Below are 21,383 nucleotides of genomic sequence, written 5' to 3'. Positions count from 1 at the left end.
TCGCAACTCATTTCACAAATTAAAAACAAGAGTTAAACAAAAAGATTTGAAGGACCCTGGTCTAGTGGCTACGTCAGCAACTAGTCTGTGGCCACTAGACCACAGCCCAGCATACCTCATATTAGCGGTCACATCCCAGCGCCTTTACAGAATTGTAGGCCCAGCACAAAGTAATCAGTGCGGAGTGACGCGGGCATGACGGCACCCCAATAGTCAGAAAAGGGATGGCTCATGCTGGCTGTGGTCTGGTGGCCGTGGACTGCCGATATGGTAACTGGATCAGGGTCCTGCAAATCTTTTTGTCACATTAAAAGCGCAGTCCAATCTACAGGCAGCATGTTATAGAGCAGCACAGTGCTGTCGTATCAGAGGTGGTCTACATGGGGGTCTGAAAGTCCACACATGCATGTCTGATGAGACCAAATTCTGAAGCTGGGAGTAGACATCGTCAGACAGAACGTACAGAATGACACAGGAAGCTGACAAGCAAGATGAAGTCTCCGCTACCTGCACAGCGGAACGGAGCTGGACGAGTAGATATCTGTATCTAGAGGGGTTTTTATGCGTCATTTGGGGTGGGAAAGCAATGGTGAAATGTAGTGGACAGCCCCTTTAAAAATGAGGGTCCTATTTAGTGTCCTGCCATGTATAAACATGCATACAGAGCTATCTGTCAATCATTTATTCAGAGGACCGCCTAGTGGACTCCTAAGACCTGAATTATATCGATGTGCTAGTGTCACCTTCTCCATTACATGCTGCATCTTCCATATGTCCAGTGTGTGCATAAAGTGACTTGCGTGAGCTTTAGCCAATAACCTAAGTTATGGCCTTTGTCTTGCAACACTGGAGAAACGCTTTATAAAGCCTACACGCACAGTCGCCATTTACTTTCTGTAAGTGACGATTCTATATTTCTTCCGCCACACAGACTGTACATTATTGATTCAATGCTTCGCTATATTTTCGACACCCTCTTTTACATTACAGCAGGGGTTAGAGGTTTCCTGCCCCCTTTGGTGACACAGGATGTGAGGTGTGCAACCACTATTTGTGCAGTAAGAACAGAAAACCCCAAAAATCCTAATAGGCAAATGTACAGCAACGAACAGCAAGTGCAAAAATTACAGGAAGAGCATCTGTATGTGATGCAGGATGGAAAATGGAGACAGTAATGTCAGACCGAACATAATATGCAGCCTCCAGATTGTGACATGATCGCTGAGGAAGTCACACGGAACATGGCAGAAAATGTAACTACTCACTTAAACTCCTCCTTTTCTTCCTTCTCCTCTTCATCTCGTCGCTCCTCTTCTTTTTTCTCACACTTTTCAGATTTCTCCTCTTCTATTTTATCAATTTCCTTTTCTTCTTGGGAAGGGCGTGTAATCTGTTGCTATTAAGGAAGAAAGAAAATGGCACAATTATTACTCGGTTTCATAAGCACAAGGCAAGTACTGACAACCATGTAAACCTTAATATTAAGGTGCCCCATGAGGGCAAGGGACCCCAATGCCAACAATGTATCACTTACTGGGCTTCTTGCTGTGGTTTTAATAAATCTGGTATCCGCCGCAGATCTGCTAGTCTTCTCAGTGATTAAGTCTTGCTATATATTTCTGGATATTCATGAGCTCTGGGTATCCCAGCACCCTCCCACCAACACCGACTGACAGCTGTGTAAGCACAGCGTAGGTACCAAGCTGTCAATCAATGCCAGGGTTACACAGAGCTCAGCTTGCAGGAGACGTTTCTGCTGCAACTGTGCTAAACAGAGATATAGTCAAAACTAAAGCAAGAAGTCCAGCAAGGGACCCAGAGCTGGAATCAGGGTCTTTGTCACCAATGTTTATCCTTCCCAATCAAAAGGCAGAATAAAACGGGGACAAACACTCATTAAAGAGGACATTTACATCTACAATAGGTACATCACATACAAGAGGTGTGGACTGAATACTCGTGTTTGGCTAACGACTATTCCTCCCGACCTACTGAGCTGAGGAGACGGGAGCGAGCCACTGCCAGACACCACTGAGAAAAAGAATGGGGGGTGTTAAGATTCAACATGATTGATCCTTTTCTTTACAGACATAGGCAGAGCCAAGTCATGTGAATGAATACCATGAGGTGCATGGGTGTGACCTTAGGGACCACCACCAATCCTGAGAATAACGGTGACCCCAGCTCTGCAGCCCATTCGGTGTCTTTTCAGAGATGTCCTGGCCACAGCAGCACAGCGCCATTCTGGGGAATTAATCGGTGCAGTGGCTACTGCATTCTCAGGTCAGATTCTCACTTATTAAACAGTGATAGCAGCATTTTCCAACCAGTGGCCCGGGTGTCACATGTGGCTGTTTGACCCTCTGCATGTGGATCCCGAGGGTCTAGCAGGCTCAGATACCTTTGTGCCTTAAGGTGTCAATAATACTAAACCTTTGTACCAGAGACAAATCTCGATCCCGCAGTTATCCCCACACTGTCTGTCTGGCATGGAGCGTAGGATGGAAGAATCGTTCCCTTGTCAGACAGCCGCTTCTCTGCTTGCCAGAAGATGGCAGCAATAAACTACTTCTACGGACTTTTCAATATTCACAATTTATTGTGCAAGGGTTATAGTGACAGATATAAAAACTAAAATGCGAAGGTCCCAAATTCTCCAAAGCCTGCAGACTTGTGAACGTCTACAGAAATTGGATTCTGTAGTATTCACCACCTACATGAGCTCTACCCATGCAAAATTAGCCCAAGTCTGAGAGGCATCCAACTGCTTTAAACTACATGTAAAGCAATGGTTAACACAGGGGGAAAATACCCCAAGGAAATGTACATTATGACCGAGCCCTGCAAGTGAAAAGTGATCCCCTCAAATAAATGTGTGTAGTGACGCGAGGCAGACGAGACAAAACCAAGGTCTGTAATATATAATCCAAGAATAGGAGCAAATAAAAGGCTCATATACAGAAATAGAGGATCTGCTGAAGTCAGGCCAACTTCCTGAAAGGAACAAATACATTGCCAAAAACCATGAAAGGCAGGAAAATGATCACATGGACCATACACCGCAGGAAAATGACCACATGGACCATACACCGCAGGAAAATGACCACATGGACCATACAATGCAGGAAAATGATCACATGGACCATACACCACAGGAAAATGATCACATGGACCATACACCGCAGGAAAATGATCACATGGACCATACACCGCAGGAAAATGACCACATGGACCATACAATGCAGGAAAATGATCACATGGACCATACACCACAGGAAAATGATCACATTATTATTATTATTATTATTTATTGTTATAGCGCCATTTATTCCATGGCGCTTTACAAGTGAGGAGGGGTATACATAATAAAAACAAGTACAATAATCTTGAACAATACAAGTCATAACTGGTACAGTAGGAGAGAGGACCCTGCCCGCGAAGGCTCACAATCTACAAGGGATGGGTGAGGATACAGTAGGTGAGGGTAGAGCTGGTCATGCAGCGGTTGGTTGATCGGTGGTTACTGCAGGTTGTAGGCTTGTCGGAAGAGGTGGGTCTTCAGGTTCTTTTTGAAGGTTTCGATGGTGGGCGAGAGTCTGATGTGTTGTGGTAGAGGGTTCCAGAGTAGGGGTGATACGCGAGAGAAATCTTGTATACGATTGTGGGAAGAGGAGATAAGAGGGGAGTAGAGAAGGAGATCTTGTGAGGATCGGAGGTTGCGTGTAGGAAAGTACCGGGAGATGAGGTCACAGATGTAAGGAGGAGACAGGTTGTGGATGGCTTTGTACGTCATGGTTAGGGTTTTGTACTGGAGTCTCTGGGCAATGGGGAGCCAGTGAAGGGATTGACAGAGGGGAGAGGCCGGAGAATAGCGGGGGGACAGGTGGATTAGTCGGGCAGCAGAGTTTAGAATAGATTGGAGGGGTGCGAGAGTGTTTGAGGGGAGGCCACAGAGCAGGAGGTTGCAGTAGTCAAGGCGAGAGATGATGAGGGCATGGACTAGGGTTTTTGCAGATTCTTGGTTGAGGAATGAACGGATTCGTGCAATATTTTTGAGTTGAAGTCGGCAGGAAGTGGAAAGGGCTTGGATATGTGGTTTGAAGGAGAGATCAGCGTCAAGGATAACCCCGAGGCAGCGAGCTTGTGGGACTGGGGAGAGTGGGCAGCCATTTACTGTAATGGATAGGTTCGTTGGGGGGGTCACGTGAGATGGGGGAAAGATGATGAATTCTGTTTTGTCCATGTTAAGTTTCAGAAATCTAGCGGAGAAGAAGGATGAAATAGTGGACAGACATTGAGGGATTCTGGTTAGTATTGAGGTGATATCTGGTCCAGAGATGTAGATCTGTGTGTCATCAGCATAGAGGTGATACTGAAAGCCATGAGATTCTATGAGCTGTCCCAGGCCAAAGGTGTAAATGGAGAAGAGCAGGGGCCCAAGGACTGAACCTTGTGGGACTCCGACAGAGAGGGGGCGAGGTGAGGAGGTGGTGTGTGAGTGGGAGACGCTGAATGTCCGGTCTGTTAGGTATGATGAGATCCAGGATAGGGCCAAGTCTGTGATGCCAAGGGATGAGAGGGTCTGTAATAATAGGGAATGGTCCACTGTGTCAAAGGCAGCCGACAGGTCGAGGAGGAGGAGAACAGAGTAGTGTCGCTTGCTCTTGGCGGTTAAGAGGTCATTGGTGACCTTAGTTAGCGCAGTTTCAGTGGAATGGTGTGACCGGAAGCCAGATTGTAAGCGGTCAAAGAGGGAGCAAGAAGAGAGATGGGAGGACAGTTCAAGGTAGACGTGTTGTTCCAGTAGTTTTGAGGCATAGGGGAGAAGTGATATAGGGCGATAGCTAGATACAGAGGATGGGTCAAGAGAGGGCTTTTTGAGGATAGGTGTGATGGAGGCATGTTTAAAGCTTGAGGGGAAAACACCAGTTGTTAGTGATAGGTTGAAGAGATGGGTTAGGGTTGGGATGAAGATTGTGGTGAGGTTTGGGATGAGGTGGGATGGGAGCGGGTCAAGTGCACAGGTGGTGAGATGCGATCTTGAGAGTAGAGTGGCGAGTTGATCTTCTGTAATGGTGGAGTAGTTGGTTTTGGAGGTGGAGGGTAGGGAAGTTGGGAGGAAGGGCTCTGGGGCTTGTTGACCAAAACTGTCTCTGATGTTATCAATCTTCTGCTTGAAGAATGAGGCAAAGTCTTCAGCAGAGATAAGTGAGGAGGGAGGAGGTGCTGGGGGACGGAGGAGAGAATTGAAGGTGTTGAATAACTGTTTAGGGTTGTGAGACAGGGAGGATATGAGAGATGAGAAGTAGGTTTGTTTAGCTGTGGCGAGTGCGGTCTTGAAAGTAGTGAGGGACTGTTTGAATGCGATTAAGTGGTCGTTGGAGTGGGATCTTTTCCATCTGCGCTCAGCATCCCTGGAAGCTCGCCTCAGTTCTTTGGTCAGGCTGGTGTGCCAGGGCTGTCTGTTGATTTTGCAAGCTTTGGTATGTGTAAGTGGGGCAGCAGATTCCAAAGCTACAGCTATTGTGGTGTTATATAGAGCGGCAGCGTCATCCGCATTGTGTATGGAACTTATGTCTGTGAGAGGGAGGAGGGATTCAGAGAATGAATGTAGGTCAAGATGTTTAAGATTTCTGCGAGGGTGTGAAAGTTTGTGGGGTGGGGACTCTAGACATGGAGTGGAGAGAGATGAGAATGTGAGAAGGTTGTGGTCAGAGAGAGGAAGAGGTGAGTTAGAGAGGTTAGATAGGGAGCAGAGGCGGGTGAAGATGAGGTCCAGTGTGTGACCATCTTTGTGAGTGGCTGCAGAAGACCATTGAGTGAGGCCGAAGGAGGAAGAGAGAGATAGAAGTTTAGTGGCAGCTGAGAGGGAAGTGTCAATGGGGATGTTGAAATCGCCCATGATGATAGTGGGGATGTCTGCAGAAAGGAAATGAAGTAGCCAGGTGGTGAAGTGGTCAAAGAAGATGGTGGCTGGCCCTGGGGGGCGGTAAATGACAGCCAGTTGGAGGTTGGAGGGGGAGTAGATGCGCACAGAGTGCACCTCAAAGGAAGGGAGGGTAACAGAGGGTGGCAGTGGGATTGGGGTGAATGGACCATACACCGCAGGAAAATGATCACATGGACCATACAACGCAGGAAAATGACCACATGGACCATACACCGCAGGAAAATGACCACATGGACCATACACCGCAGGAAAATGATCACATGGACCATACACCGCAGGAAAATGATCACATGGACCATACACCGCAGGAAAATGATCACATGGACCATACACCGCAGGAAAATGATCACATGGACCATACACCGCAGGAAAATGATCACATGGACCATACACTGCAGGAAAATGATCACATGGACCATACACCGCAGGAAAATGACCACATGGACCATACAATGCAGGAAAATGATCACATGGACCATACAATGCAGGAAAATGATCACATGGACCATACAATGTAGGAAAATGATCACATGGACCATACACCGCAGGAAAATGATCACATGGACCATACACCGCAGGAAAATGACCACATGGACCATACAATGCAGGAAAATGATCACATGGACCATACACCGCAGGAAAATGATCACATGGACCATACACCGCAGGAAAATGACCACATGGACCATACAATGCAGGAAAATGATCATATGGACCATACAATGCAGGAAAATGATCACATGGACCATACACCGCAGGAAAATGATCACATGGACCATACACCGCAGGAAAATGATCACATGGACCATACAACGCAGGAAAATGATCATATGGACCATACAACGCAGGAAAATGATCACATGGACCATACAACGCAGGAAAATGATCACATGGACCATACAAAGAAGGAAAATGATCACATGGACCATACACCGCAGGAAAATGATCACATGGACCATACACCACAGGAAAATGATCACATGGACCATACAATGCAGGAAAATGATCACATGGACCATACAAAGAAGGAAAATGATCACATGGACCATACACCACAGGAAAATGATCACATGGACCATACAATGCAGGAAAATGATCACATGGACCATACAAGGCAGGAAAATGATCACATGGACCATACACCGCAGGAAAATGATCACATGGACCATACAATGCAGGAAAATGATCACATGGACCATACAAAGAAGGAAAATGATCACATGGACCATACACCGCAGGAAAATGATCACATGGACCTTACACCGCAGGAAAATGATCACATGGAACATACACCACAGGAAAATGATCACATGGACCATACAATACAGGAAAATGATCACATGGACCATACAAGGCAGGAAAATGATCACATGGACCATACACCGCAGGAAAATGATCACATGGACCATACAATGCAGGAAAATGATCACATGGACCATACAAGGCAGGAAAATGATCACATGGACCAAACAACGCAGGAAAATGATCACATGGACCATACAATGTAGGAAAATGATCACATCAATGATACAAGGCAGGAAAATGATCACATGGACCATACACCGCAGGAAAATGATCACATGGACCATACAATGCAGGAAAATGATCACATGGACCATACAAAGAAGGAAAATGATCACATGGACCATACACCGCAGGAAAATGATCACATGGACCTTACACCGCAGGAAAATGATCACATGGAACATACACCACAGGAAAATGATCACATGGACCATACAATACAGGAAAATGATCACATGGACCATACACCACAGGAAAATGATCACATGGACCATACAATCCAGGAAAATGATCACATGGACCATACAAGGCAGGAAAATGATCACATGGACCAAACAACGCAGGAAAATGATCAGATGGACCAAACAACGCAGGAAAATGATCACATGGACCATACAATGTAGGAAAATGATCACATCAATGATACAAGGCAGGAAAATGATCACATGGACCATACACCACAGGAAAATGGTCACATGGACTATACAATGTAGGAAACTGATCACATGGACCACACAAGGCAGGAAAATGATCACATGGACCATACAAGGCAGGAAAATGATCACATGGACCACACAAGGCAGGAAAATGATCACATGGACCATACAAGGCAGGAAAATGATCACATGGACCAAACAACACAGAAAAATGATCAGATGGACCATGCAAGGCAGGAATATGACCACATGGACCAAACAACGCAGGAAAATGATCACATGGACCATACAATGCAGGAAAATGATCACATGGACCATACAATGTAGGAAAATGATCACATCAACGATACAATGCAGGAAAATGATCACATGGACCAAACAACGCAGGAAAATGATCAGATGGACCATACAATGCAGGAAAATGATCACATGGACCAAACAACGTAGGAAAATGGTCACATGGACCATACAATGCAGGAAAATGATCACATGGACCAAACAACGTAGGAAAATGGTCACATGGACCATACAATGCAAGAAAATGATCACATCAACGATACAAGGCAGGAAAATGATCACATGGACCAAACGCCGCAGGAAAATGATTAGATGGACCATACAAAGCAGGAAAATGATCACATGGACCAAACAACAAAGGAAAATGATCAAATGGATCATGCAATGCAGGAACATGATCACATGGACCATACAACACAGGAAAATGATCAAATGGATCATGCAATGCTTGAAAATTATCACATGGACCATACAATGCAGGAAAATTATCACATGGACCATACAAAGCAGGAAAATTATCATATGGACCATACCCTGAACCGCCAACATCCGGCCATTAGTAGCCTGCAGAAGTCCTTCAGAAAACCCAGAAAATCCAAGAATTTACACAGCAGAGAAAACAAGCTGCAACCACGCAATCAATCAGATTTAGGTACTTTCCGCAACCAGCGCTCATCTACATAAATATAGCTTGTCAAATCCATATAGGTGATAAAGGGTTAAACCCACCGTCATTGTGACACATCCTGTGACCCTGTCTAAGCTAGAAATTATCTCATACACCAGGTATGAAACGCATTAAAGTGGATTCCACCGCGACCTTCTTCATTACCACGACACCTGCTTCTGAAGACACCATTGTGACAGCTGCCGAGTGTAAAGCGTCCAGACCACGAGACGAGAAACACACATGCTTTTTACCCCTGGCCATACGGATCTGAAACCCTCCTGCAAAATTCACGGCAGTAGCCGCCGCCGCCGCTAGCGCGCACCTGCACATTCATCTGCTCCTGCACAAGGTTCCCCGTCACCTTGGCAGAAGGTGGATACTTGGCCTGGGGCGAATCTCAGTAGGAAGACATTCAGGAGGGGGCACAACGGCGGAGGCATCACTATCCGCTGTACAAAAGTTGCCTGACCCGGCAGCATGTTTATTCCAGGAAATTGTGTCATCCTGCCACTTAAGCTGCCTACAGAAGAGTTGACCATCTCACATGCAAGCTACTAATCTCGCAAGGGTTACTCAAGGTAATCCCGACTGTACTCAGCTTGATTGGCTGCAACAGCAGCAGAGCAAATTTCTGTTTAGTCAGATCACAGCGCTCTGCCACCTACTACACACAGGAAAGCTATGCCGGAGCTTACAGAGAGGCGTACAGAACGGCAGAGGAGCCTTCTATAATAGCTGCGGTCTTCTGCTCTTCTAGAATCTGCTCGTCTCCTGGCAAATACTAGAAGATCAGGAATGAATAAAGGTTGGGGTGATAGCGGAGCCCCAATTATTCCTATCTATGGGAACGGAGACAGCTAAGTACACAATCTGGAGAACTGCCAAAACCTTCACTGAAATGTGCTGTGTAATGTTCTGCTGTCCCTGCTGGGAGAATAGGGCTTACACCAGCAATAATGACCGATGATAGGAAGATCCAGCAGGACAGCACTAAACACGCAGATGGGGGACTTTGCTTACAGGGGTTATCAAGCACTTTGGTTATTTTTCCTTATTGGGCTAAGAACGTAGCCGAATGTAGTTGACAACTACCTGCCGGTTCTGCCCGGCAATGATCCTGCTTCATTTCACCTCTGGTCAACAGAGCAGCTCTTCCTCTTCTGCTCTGTAAATTGGGCATCACTGCAGACATAATACTGATCGACAGCTGGATCTCTGCAGTTAGGCAGCGGGGAGCCGGCTGTCAATCAGGGTGACATTGGCAGTGAAGCCAAGCCGACTGAGCAGATCGGAAAAGAAGAAGATGCTCTGTCGACGTGATGTCACCAGTAGGAGAATTGTCGGTGTGAGTGGTCCGCGACCCAGCAGACATCATCGCAGGGCAGAACAACCAGGTAGTTAGCAACTATCTGCCTGTAAGTTTTTAGCAGAATTAGGAAAAATAACCAAACTCCTGGCCAAGTCCTTTAAATAGACCACCTGTTTTATCCTATAAAAAACAATTGCCTATATATCTGTAAAAAAATAAATAAAAACACACACAAAATACAGACATTTGCCTTATGTAATTTTTTTGGCCTTTAGAGTTTCCTAGACTTTTTAGCATTAAAAAAAAATAAATAATATTGGCACAATGTATTTTATAAAATACTTTTTTTTAATTGTTTTTTTATGCCAGTCTTAAAAATGTGGTCCACTACTCAGAGAACCTCTTTCTACTGTTTCTCCCAGTAATATAATAATACTTATAAGGAAGGAATGTGGTGGAGTAAAATGTGCCTAAATCATCAAGAGGCAACACACCAGAAATGTTACCCCAGTCAGGGACCCGAGTACATTTCTGGCTCAAGTTACACCCCTAACTTTTGAAGAATTTGTCGCGCGGGCATAGTCCCGTTCCAACCATGCTCAACCCACTTTGTCTGGGACTGGTGTGAAAACATCAAGTCGCAAAATTTGTGCACAGCAACGAGTTGCGCAAGATGTTCGCAACTTTTCAAGGTATTTTATGCCAGAAATCTGTTGCATATTCTGACGGACCGTCTTCATTTAGCAGAGACAAATGCATGTGTGTGACTCTAGCCTGGAAAGGGCACGATCATCAAACCCTTAGGCTACGTTCACACTTTGCGGGTTTTGCCGCGGATCCGCAGCGGATTTGACACTGCGGATCCGCAGCAGTTTTCCATGCAGGGTACAGTACAATGTTACCCTATGGAAAACAAAACCCGCTGTGCCCACGCTGCGGATTTCCGCGGAAAAAGCCGCGCGGCTTTTCTGCGGAAAAAAAGAAGGAGCATGTCACTTCTTGGTGCAGAATCGCTGCGATTCTGCACCCATAGAAATGCATTGATCCACTCACTTTCCGCATGGGGCTGTGCCCACGTTGCGGGAAGTTAAGCGGATAATGTGCAGATGGTACCCGGGGTGGAGGAGAGGAGATTCTCCTCCAGGCCCTGGGAACCATATTTTGGTGTAAAAAAAATAATTAAAATAAAAAATGATGCTATACTCACCTCTCAGCGCTGCCCGCGGCGTCCGGTCTCAGTTGCTGTGCGAGCAGGACCTGTGGTGACGTCGCGGTCACATGACCGTGATGACGCCGCGGTCACATGACCGTGACGTCACGAAGGTCCTTGTCGGCACAGCCGCCTGCAGCACCGAGGAGATCCGGACATCAGAGGGTGAGTATAACCAATTTTTATTATTTTTTACATTACTATTGATGCTGCATATTGCTGCATATGCAGCATCAATAGTATAGGTTTTGCCCTGCAGATTTATCAATTCCGCTGCGGGATTAACCCGCAGAGCAGGCCGCAAAGTGTGAACGTGGCCTTACTTTGCTTTTCGGTACACTTCATTAAACAATAATCAAACCAGAGATTGACGGTGGCATTTAAATGGTTAATAGCTGTGGTCAGAGCACAGCACCGGCTGCTGTTAAGAGACCAGCTATGTAAAATAGGCATTAATCACCGTGGGTGGCATGAGCGCAGCTCCTCAGACCCCTCCATATGTGAGTTCTCCAGCACAGAAAATGCTTACGTCCATTTGTGCAAACTGGTTAATATCCAATTAACGCCCGCATAATACCCATAATGGCAGACGGAGAGCACGTACCTGGTTTCGGCCTCTCCTTTTGCCGTAGTTCCTTCTTACAAGAGATTTATAGTTTTCATTTTTCTTAGTTAAATAATAATATAGCACACAATCCGCAATGTTCTGAAAAGAAAGGAAGTATTCAGGATTGGCTTGTTAGTTTCTTACAACCAGCAGAAAACACTGGGCAAAATGATAATGTGGAGAAAAATCTTGACAAGTTAAAGTGAACCTGACAACGGATTCATGCTGCCCGTGGTTCGTTCTGGCAACTGTGTGTTACTCTGAAACAATGTGACACATCAGAGAAAAACTACCCTGAAAAGCTCACTCTGTATTTCTGAGCAGTACAAGCCCCCTCTGTTCCCCCCATCCAACTAGGAAAAGCATCTTCTCTGTGTCCCGCACTGAGAAAAGCATCCCCCTACTCTCCGTTTCCCCCACCAGAAAAATAAAATCCCTCTCTGTTCCTCCTACCTGCAATAACAACTCCTCTGTGTCTCCCACGTGCAATAACATTTCCTATGTCTCTCCCACCTACAATAACACATTCTTTATGCCTCCCACCTACAATAATACCTCATCTGTGTCTCCCACCTACAATAATACCTCATCTGTGTCTCCCACCTACAATAATACCTCCTGTTTCTCCCACTTACAATAATACCTCCAGTTTCTCCCATCCTACAATAATGCCTCCAGTTTCTCCCACCCTACAATAATACCTCCAGTTTCTCCCACCTACAATAATACCTCCAGTTTCTCCCATCCTACAATAATACCTCCAGTTTCTCCCACCTACAATATTACCTCCAGTTTCTCCCACCTACAATAATGCCTCCAGTTTCTCCCACCTACAATAAATACCTCCTGTTTCTCCCACCTACAATAATACCTCCAGTTTCTCCCACCTACAATACCTCCAGTTTCTCCCATCCTACAATAATACCTCCAGTTTCTCCCACCTACAATAATACCTCCAGTTTCTCCCATCCTACAATAATACCTCCAGTTTCTCCCATCCTACAATAATACCTCCAGTTTCTCCCACCTACAATAATACCTCCAGTTTCTCCCACCTACAATAATACCTGCAGTTTCTCCCACCCTACAATACCCCCAGCTTCTCCCACCTTATAATACCTCGTTTCTCCCACCTACAATAATGCCTCCAGTTTCTCCCACTTACAATAATACCTCCTGTTTCTCCCACATACAATAATACCTCCAGTTTCTCCCACCTACAATAATACCTCCAGTTTCTCCCACATACAATAATATCTCCAGTTTCTCCCACCTACAATAATATCTCCAGTTTCTCCCACCTACAATAATACCTCCAGTTTCTCCCACCCTACAATACCTCCAGTTTCTCCCACCTACAATAATACCTCCAGTTTCTCCCACCTACAATATTACCTCCAGTTTCTCCCACCCTACAATACCTCCAGTTTCTCCCACCCTACAATACCTCCAGTTTCTCCCACCCTACAGTACCTCCAGTTTCTCCAACCCTATAATACCTGGTTTCTCCCACCTACAATATTGCCTCCAGTTTCTCCCACCTACAATAATACCTCCTGTTTCTCCCACCTACAATAATACCTCCTGTTTCTCCCATCCTACAATAATACCTCCAGTTTATCCCACCTACAATAATACCTCCAGTTTCTCCCATCCTACAATAATACCTCCAGTTTCTCCCACCTACAATAATACCTCCAGTTTATCCCATCCTACAATAATACCTCCAGTTTCTCCCACCTACAAAAATACCTCCAGTTTCTCCCACCTACAATAATACCTCCAGTTTCTCCCACCTACAATAATACCTCCAGTTTCTCCCACCTACAATAATACCTCCAGTTTCTCCCACCTACAATAATACCTCCAGTTTCTCCCACCTACAATAATACCTCCAGTTTCTCCCACCTACAATAATACCTCCAGTTTCTCCCACCTACAATAATACCTCCAGTTTCTCCCACCCTACAATACCTCCAGTTTCTCCCACCTACAATACCTCCAGTTTCTCTCACCTACAATAATACCTCCAGTTTCTCCCACTTCCAGTTTCTCCCACCCTACAATACCTCCAGTTTCTCCCACCCTACAATACCTCCAGTTTCTCCCACCTTATAATACCTCGTTTCTCCCACCTACAATGCCTCCAGTTTCTCCCACTTACAATAATACATCCTGTTTCTACCACCTACAATACCTCCTGTTTCTCCCACCTACAATATTACCTCAAGTTTCTCCCACCTACAATAATGCCTCCAGTTTCTCCCACCTACAATAATACCTCCAGTTTCTCCCACCTACAATACTACCTCCAGTTTCTCCCACCTACAATAATACCTCCAGTTTCTCCCACCTACAATACTACCTCAAGTTTCTCCAATCCTACAATACCTCCAGTTTCTCCCACCTACAATTTTACCTCCAGTTTCTCCCACCTACAATGATGCCTCCAGTTTCTCCCACCTACAATAATACCTCCTGTTTCTCCCATCCTACAATAATACCTCCAGTTTCTCCCACCTACAATAATACCTCCAGTTTGTCCCATACTACAATAATACCTCCAGTTTCTCCCACCTACAATAATACCTCCAGTTTCTCCCACCTACAATAATACCTCCAGTTTCTCCCACCTACAATAATACCTCCAGTTTCTCCCACCTACAATATTACCTCCAGTTTCTCCCACCCTACAATACCTCCAGTTTCTCCCACCCTACAATACCTCCAGTTTCTCCCACCCTACAGTACCTCCAGTTTCTCCAACCCTATAATACCTGGTTTCTCCCACCTACAATATTACCTACAGTTTCTCCCACCTACAATATTGCCTCCAGTTTCTCCCACCTACAATAATACCTCCTGTTTCTCCCACCTACAATAATACCTCCTGTTTCTCCCATCCTACAATAATACCTCCAGTTTCTCCCACCTACAATAATACCTCCTCCAGTTTCTCCCATCCTACAATAATACCTCCAGTTTCTCCCACCTACAACAATACCTCCAGTTTATCCCATCCTACAATAATACCTCCAGTTTCTCCCACCTACAAAAATACCTCCAGTTTCTCCCACCTACAATAATACCTCCAGTTTCTCTCACCTACAATAATACCTCCAGTTTCTCCCACCTACAATAATACCTCCAGTTTCTCCCACCTACAATAATACCTCCAGTTTCTCCCACCTACAATAATACCTCCAGTTTCTCCCACCTACAATAATACCTCCAGTTTCTCCCACCCTACAATACCTCCAGTTTCTCCCACCTACAATACCTCCAGTTTCTCCCACCTACAATACCTCCAGTTTCTCCCACTTCCAGTTTCTCCCACCCTACAATACCTCCAGTTTCTCCCACCCTACAATACCTCCAGTTTCTCCCACCTTATAATACCTCGTTTCTCCCACCTACAATAATACCTCCAGTTTCTCCCACTTACAATAATACATCCTGTTTCTCCCACCTACAATAATACCTCCTGTTTCTCCCAACTACAATAATAACTCCAGTTTCTCCCACCTACAATATTACCTCCAGTTTCTCCCACCTACAATAATGCCTCCAGTTTCTCCCACCTACAATATTACCTCCAGTTTCTCCCACCTACAATAATACCTCCAGTTTCTCCCATCCTACAATAATACCTCCAGTTTCTCCCATCCTACAATAATACCTCCAGTTTCTCCCACTTACAATAATGCCTCCAGTTCCTCCCACCTACAATAATACCTCCAGTTTCTCCCACTTCCAGTTTCTCCCACCCTACAATACCTCCAGTTTCTCCCACACTACAATACCTCCAGTTTCTCCCACCCTATAATAACTCATTTCTCCCACCTACAATATTACCTCCAGTTTCTCCCACCTACAATAATACCTCCTGTTTCTCCCACCTACAATAATACCTCCTGTTTCTCCCACCTACAATAATACCTCCTGTTTCTCCCATCCTACAATAATACCTCCAGTTTCTCCCACCTACAATAATACCTCCAGTTTCTCCCATCCTACAATAATACCTCCAGTTTCTCCCACCTACAATAATACCTCCAGTTTATCCCATCCTACAATAATACCTCCAGTTTCTCCCACCTACAAAAATACCTCCAGTTTCTCCCACCTACAATAATACCTCCAGTTTCTCCCACCTACAATAATACCTCCAGTTTCTCCCACCTACAATATTACCTCCAGTTTCTCCCACCTACAATAATACCTCCAGTTTCTCCCACCTACAATAATACCTCCAGTTTCTCCCACCTACAATAATACCTCCAGTTTCTCCCACCTACAATAATACCTCCAGTTTCTCCCACCTACAATAATACCTCCAGTTTCTCCCACCCTACAATACCTCCAGTTTCTCCCACCTACAATACCTCCAGTTTCTCTCACCTACAATAATACCTCCAGTTTCTCCCACTTCCAGTTTCTCCCACCCTACAATACCTCCAGTTTCTCCCACCCTACAATACCTCCAGTTTCTCCCACCTTATAATACCTCGTTTCTCCCACCTACAATAATGCCTCCAGTTTCTCCCACTTACAATAATACATCCTGTTTCTCCCACCTACAATACCTCCTGTTTCTCCCAACTACAATAATAACTCCAGTTTCTCCCACCTACAATACTGCCTCCAGTTTCTCCCACCTACAATATTACCTCCAGTTTCTCCCACCTACAATAATACCTCCAGTTTCTCCCATCCTACAATAATACCTCCAGTTTCTCCCATCCTACAATAATACCTCCAGTTTCTCCCACTTACAATAATACCTCCAGTTTCTCCCACCTACAATACCTTCAGTTTCTCTCACCTACAATACCTTCAGTTTCTCCCACCTACAATAATACCTCCAGTTTCTCCCACCTACAATACCTCCAGTTTCTCCCACCCTATACTACCTCCAGTTTCTCCCACCTACAATAATACCTCCAGTTTCTCCCACCTACAATACTACCTCCAGTTTCTCCCATCCTACAATAATACCTCCAGTTTCTCCCACCTACAATAATACCTCCAGTTTCTCCCACCTACAATACTACCTCAAGTTTCTCCCATCCTACAATACCTCCAGTTTCTCCCACCTACAATTTTACCTCCAGTTTCTCCCACCTACAATGATGCCTCCAGTTTCTCCCACCTACAATAATACCTCCTGTTTCTCCCATCCTACAATAATACCTCCAGTTTCTCCCACCTACAATAATACCTCCAGTTTCTCCCATACTACAATAATACCTCCAGTTTCTCCCACCTACAATAATACCTCCAGTTTCTCCCACCTACAATAATACCTCCAGTTTCTCCCACCTACAATAATACCTCCAGTTTCTCCCACCTACAATAATACCTCCAGTTTCTCCCACCTACAATATTACCTCCAGTTTCTCCCACCCTACAATACCTCCAGTTTCTCCCACCCTACAATACCTCCAGTTTCTCCCACCCTACAGTACCTCCAGTTTCTCCAACCCTATAATACCTGGTTTCTCCCACCTACAATACTACCTCAAGTTTCTCCCATCCTACAATACCTCCAGTTTCTCCCACCTACAATTTTACCTCCAGTTTCTCCCACCTACAATGATGCCTCCAGTTTCTCCCACCTACAATAATACCTCCTGTTTCTCCCATCCTACAATAATACCTCCAGTTTCTCCCACCTACAATAATACCTCCAGTTTCTCCCATACTACAATAATACCTCCAGTTTCTCCCACCTACAATAATACCTCCAGTTTCTCCCACCTACAATAATACCTCCAGTTTCTCCCACCTACAATAATACCTCCAGTTTCTCCCACCTACAATATTACCTCCAGTTTCTCCCACCCTACAATACCTCCAGTTTCTCCCACCCTACAATACCTCCAGTTTCTCCCACCCTACAGTATCTCCAGTTTCTCCAACCCTATAATACCTGGTTTCTCCCACCTACAATATTACCTACAGTTTCTCCCACCTACAATATAGCCTCCAGTTTCTCCCACCTACAATAATACCTCCTGTTTCTCCCACCTACAATAATACCTCCTGTTTCTCCCATCCTACAATAATACCTCCAGTTTCTCCCACCTACAATAATACCTCCTCCAGTTTCTCCCATCCTACAATAATACCTCCAGTTTCTCCCACCTACAACAATACCTCCAGTTTATCCCATCCTACAATAATACCTCCAGTTTCTCCCACCTACAAAAATACCTCCAGTTTCTCCCACCTACAATAATACCTCCAGTTTCTCCCACCTACAATAATACCTCCAGTTTCTCCCACCTACAATAATACCTCCAGTTTCTCCCACCTACAATAATACCTCCAGTTTCTCCCACCTACAATAATACCTCCAGTTTCTCCCACCTACAATAATACCTCCAGTTTCTCCCACCCTACAATACCTCCAGTTTCTCCCACCTTATAATACCTCGTTTCTCCCACCTACAATAATGCCTCCAGTTTCTCCCACTTACAATAATACATCCTGTTTCTCCCACCTACAATAATACCTCCTGTTTCTCCCAACTACAATAATACCTCCAGTTTCTCCCACCTACAATATTACCTCCAGTTTCTCCCACCTACAATAATGCCTCCAGTTTCTCCCACCTACAATATTACCTCCAGTTTCTCCCACCTACAATAATACCTCCAGTTTCTCCCATCCTACAATAATACCTCCAGTTTCTCCCATCCTACAATAATACCTCCAGTTTCTCCCACCTACAATACCTCCAGTTTCTCCCACCTACAATAATACCTCCAGTTTCTCCCACCCTACAATACCTCCAGTTTCTCCCACCTACAATACCTCCAGTTTCTCCCACCTACAATAATACCTCCAGTTTCTCCCACCTACAATATTACCTCCAGTTTCTCCCACCCTATAATACCTCCAGTTTCTCCCATCCTACAATAATACCTCCAGTTTCTCCCACTTACAATAATGCCTCCAGTTTCTCCCACCTACAATACCTTCAGTTTCTCCCACCTACAATAATACCTCCAGTTTCTCCCACCTACAATAATACCTCCAGTTTCTCCCACCTACAATAATGCCTCCAGTTTCTCCCACCTACAATACCTTCAGTTTCTCCCACCTACAATAATACCTCCAGTTTCTCCCACCTACAATATTACCTCCAGTTTCTCCCACCCTATAATACCTCCAGTTTCTCCCATCCTACAATAATACCTCCAGTTTCTCCCACTTACAATAATGCCTCCAGTTTCTCCCACCTACAATACCTTCAGTTTCTCCCACCTACAATAATACCTCCAGTTTCTCCCACCTACAATAATACCTCCAGTTTCTCCCACCTACAGTAATACCTCCAGTTTCTCCCACCCTACAATACCTCCAGTTTCTCCCACCTACAATACCTCCAGTTTCTCCCACCTACAATAATATCTCCAGTTTCTCCCACCTACAATATTACCTCCAGTTTCTCCCACCCTATACCTCCAGTTTCTCCCACCTACAATAATGCCTCCAGTTTCTCCCACCTACAATAATACCTCCTGTTTCTCCCACCTACAATAATACCTCCAGTTTCTCCTAACTACAATAATACCTCCAGTTTCTCCCATGCTACAATAATACCTCCAGTTTCTCCCACCTACAATATTACCTCAAGTATCTCCCACCTACAATAATGCCTCCAGTTTCTCCCACCTACAATAATACCTCCAGTTTCTCCCACCTACAATACTACCTCCAGTTTCTCCCATCCTACAATACCTCCAGTTTCTCCCACCTACAATAATACCTCCAGTTTCTCCCACCTACAATACTACCTCAAGTTTCTCCCATCCTACAATAATACCTCCAGTTTCTCCCACCTACAATAATACCTCCAGTTTCTCCCATCCTACAATAATGCCTCCAGTTTCTCCCACCTACAATAATACCTCCAGTTTCTCCCATCCTACAATAATACCTCCAGTTTCTCCCACCTACAATTTTACCTCCAGTTTCTCCCACCTACAATGATGCCTCCAGTTTCTCCCACCTACAATAATACCTCCTGTTTCTCCCATCCTACAATAATACCTCCAGTTTCTCTCACCTACAATAATACCTCCAGTTTCTCCCACCTACAATAATGCCTCCAGTTTCTCCCACCTACAATAATACCTCCAGTTTCTCCCACCTACAATAATAACTCCAGTTTCTCCCATCCTACAATACCTCCAGTTTCTCCCACCTACAATAATACCTCCAGTTTCTCCCACCTACAATAACACCTCCAGTTTCTCCCACCTACAATAACACCTCCAGTATCTCCCACCTACAATAATACCTCGTTTCTCCCACCCTACAATACCTCCAGTTTCTCCCACCTACAATAATACCTCCAGTTTCTCCCATCCTACAATAATACCTCCAGTTTCTCCCACCTACAATATTACCTCCAGTTTCTCCCACCTACAATAATACCTCCTGTTTCTCCAATCCTACAATAATACCTCCAGTTTCTCCCATCCTACAATAATACCTCGTTTCTCCAATCCTACAATAATACCTCCAGTTTCTCCCATCCTACAATAATACCTCGTTTCTCCCACCCTACAATACCTCCAGTTTCTCCCACCCTATAATACCTCGTTTCTCCCACCTACAATAATGCCTCCAGTTTCTCCCAACTACAATAATACCTCTAGTTTCTCCCATCCTACAATAATACCTCCAGTTTCTCCCACCTACAATATTACCTCAAGTTTCTCCCACCTATAATAATGCCTCCAGTTTCTCCCACCTACAATATTACCTCCAGTTTCTCCCACCTACAATAATGCCTCCAGTTTCTCCCACCTACAATAATACCTTCAGTTTCTCCCACCTACAATAATACCTCCAGTTTCTCCCACCTACAATATTACCTCCAGTTTCTCCCACCTACAATATTACCTCCAGTTTCTCCCACCTACAATAATGCCTCCAGTTTCTCCCACCTACAATAATACCTCCTGTTTCTCCCATCCTACAATAATACCTCCAGTTTCTCCCACCTAGAATAATACCTCCAGTTTCTCCCATCCTACAATAATACCTCCAATTTCTCCCACCTACAATATTACCTCCAGTTTCTCCCACCTACAATAATGCCTCCAGTTTCTCCCACTTACAATAATACCTCCTGTTTCTCCCATCCTACAATAATACCTCCAGTTTCTCCCACCTACAATAATACCTCCAGTTTCTCCCACCTACAATAATACCTCCAGTTTCTCCCATCCTACAATACCTCCAGTTTCTCCCACCTACAATAATACCTCCAGTTTCTCCCATCCTACAATAATACCTCCAGTTTCTCCCATCTACAATAATACCTCCAGTTTCTCCCACCTACAATAATACCTGCAGTTT

At 44.9% G+C, this 21,383-nt stretch overlaps 1 protein-coding gene across 1 annotated transcript in view; it reads right to left on the bottom strand.

The window, feature by feature from the left end:
* The window catches only part of NCOR1 (nuclear receptor corepressor 1), a 181,055-nt gene that overhangs the window by 60,689 nt on the left and 98,983 nt on the right, over nucleotides 1–21,383 (bottom strand). Inside the window, exons 14-15 of the mRNA XM_077294240.1 lie at nucleotides 12,002–12,103; nucleotides 1,266–1,396 (exon numbers count right to left, since the gene is read on the bottom strand). Of these exons, the coding sequence (XP_077150355.1) occupies nucleotides 1,266–1,396; nucleotides 12,002–12,103 (233 nt within the window). The remainder of the gene's footprint in view (nucleotides 1–1,265; nucleotides 1,397–12,001; nucleotides 12,104–21,383) is intronic.

Source organism: Ranitomeya variabilis, chromosome 3 (genome assembly GCF_051348905.1).
Source record: "Ranitomeya variabilis isolate aRanVar5 chromosome 3, aRanVar5.hap1, whole genome shotgun sequence".
Classification (NCBI taxonomy): Eukaryota; Metazoa; Chordata; class Amphibia; order Anura; family Dendrobatidae; genus Ranitomeya; species Ranitomeya variabilis.
The sequence above is the reverse complement of the archived record's forward strand: the minus strand, read 5'-3'. Positions and strand labels throughout refer to the sequence as shown.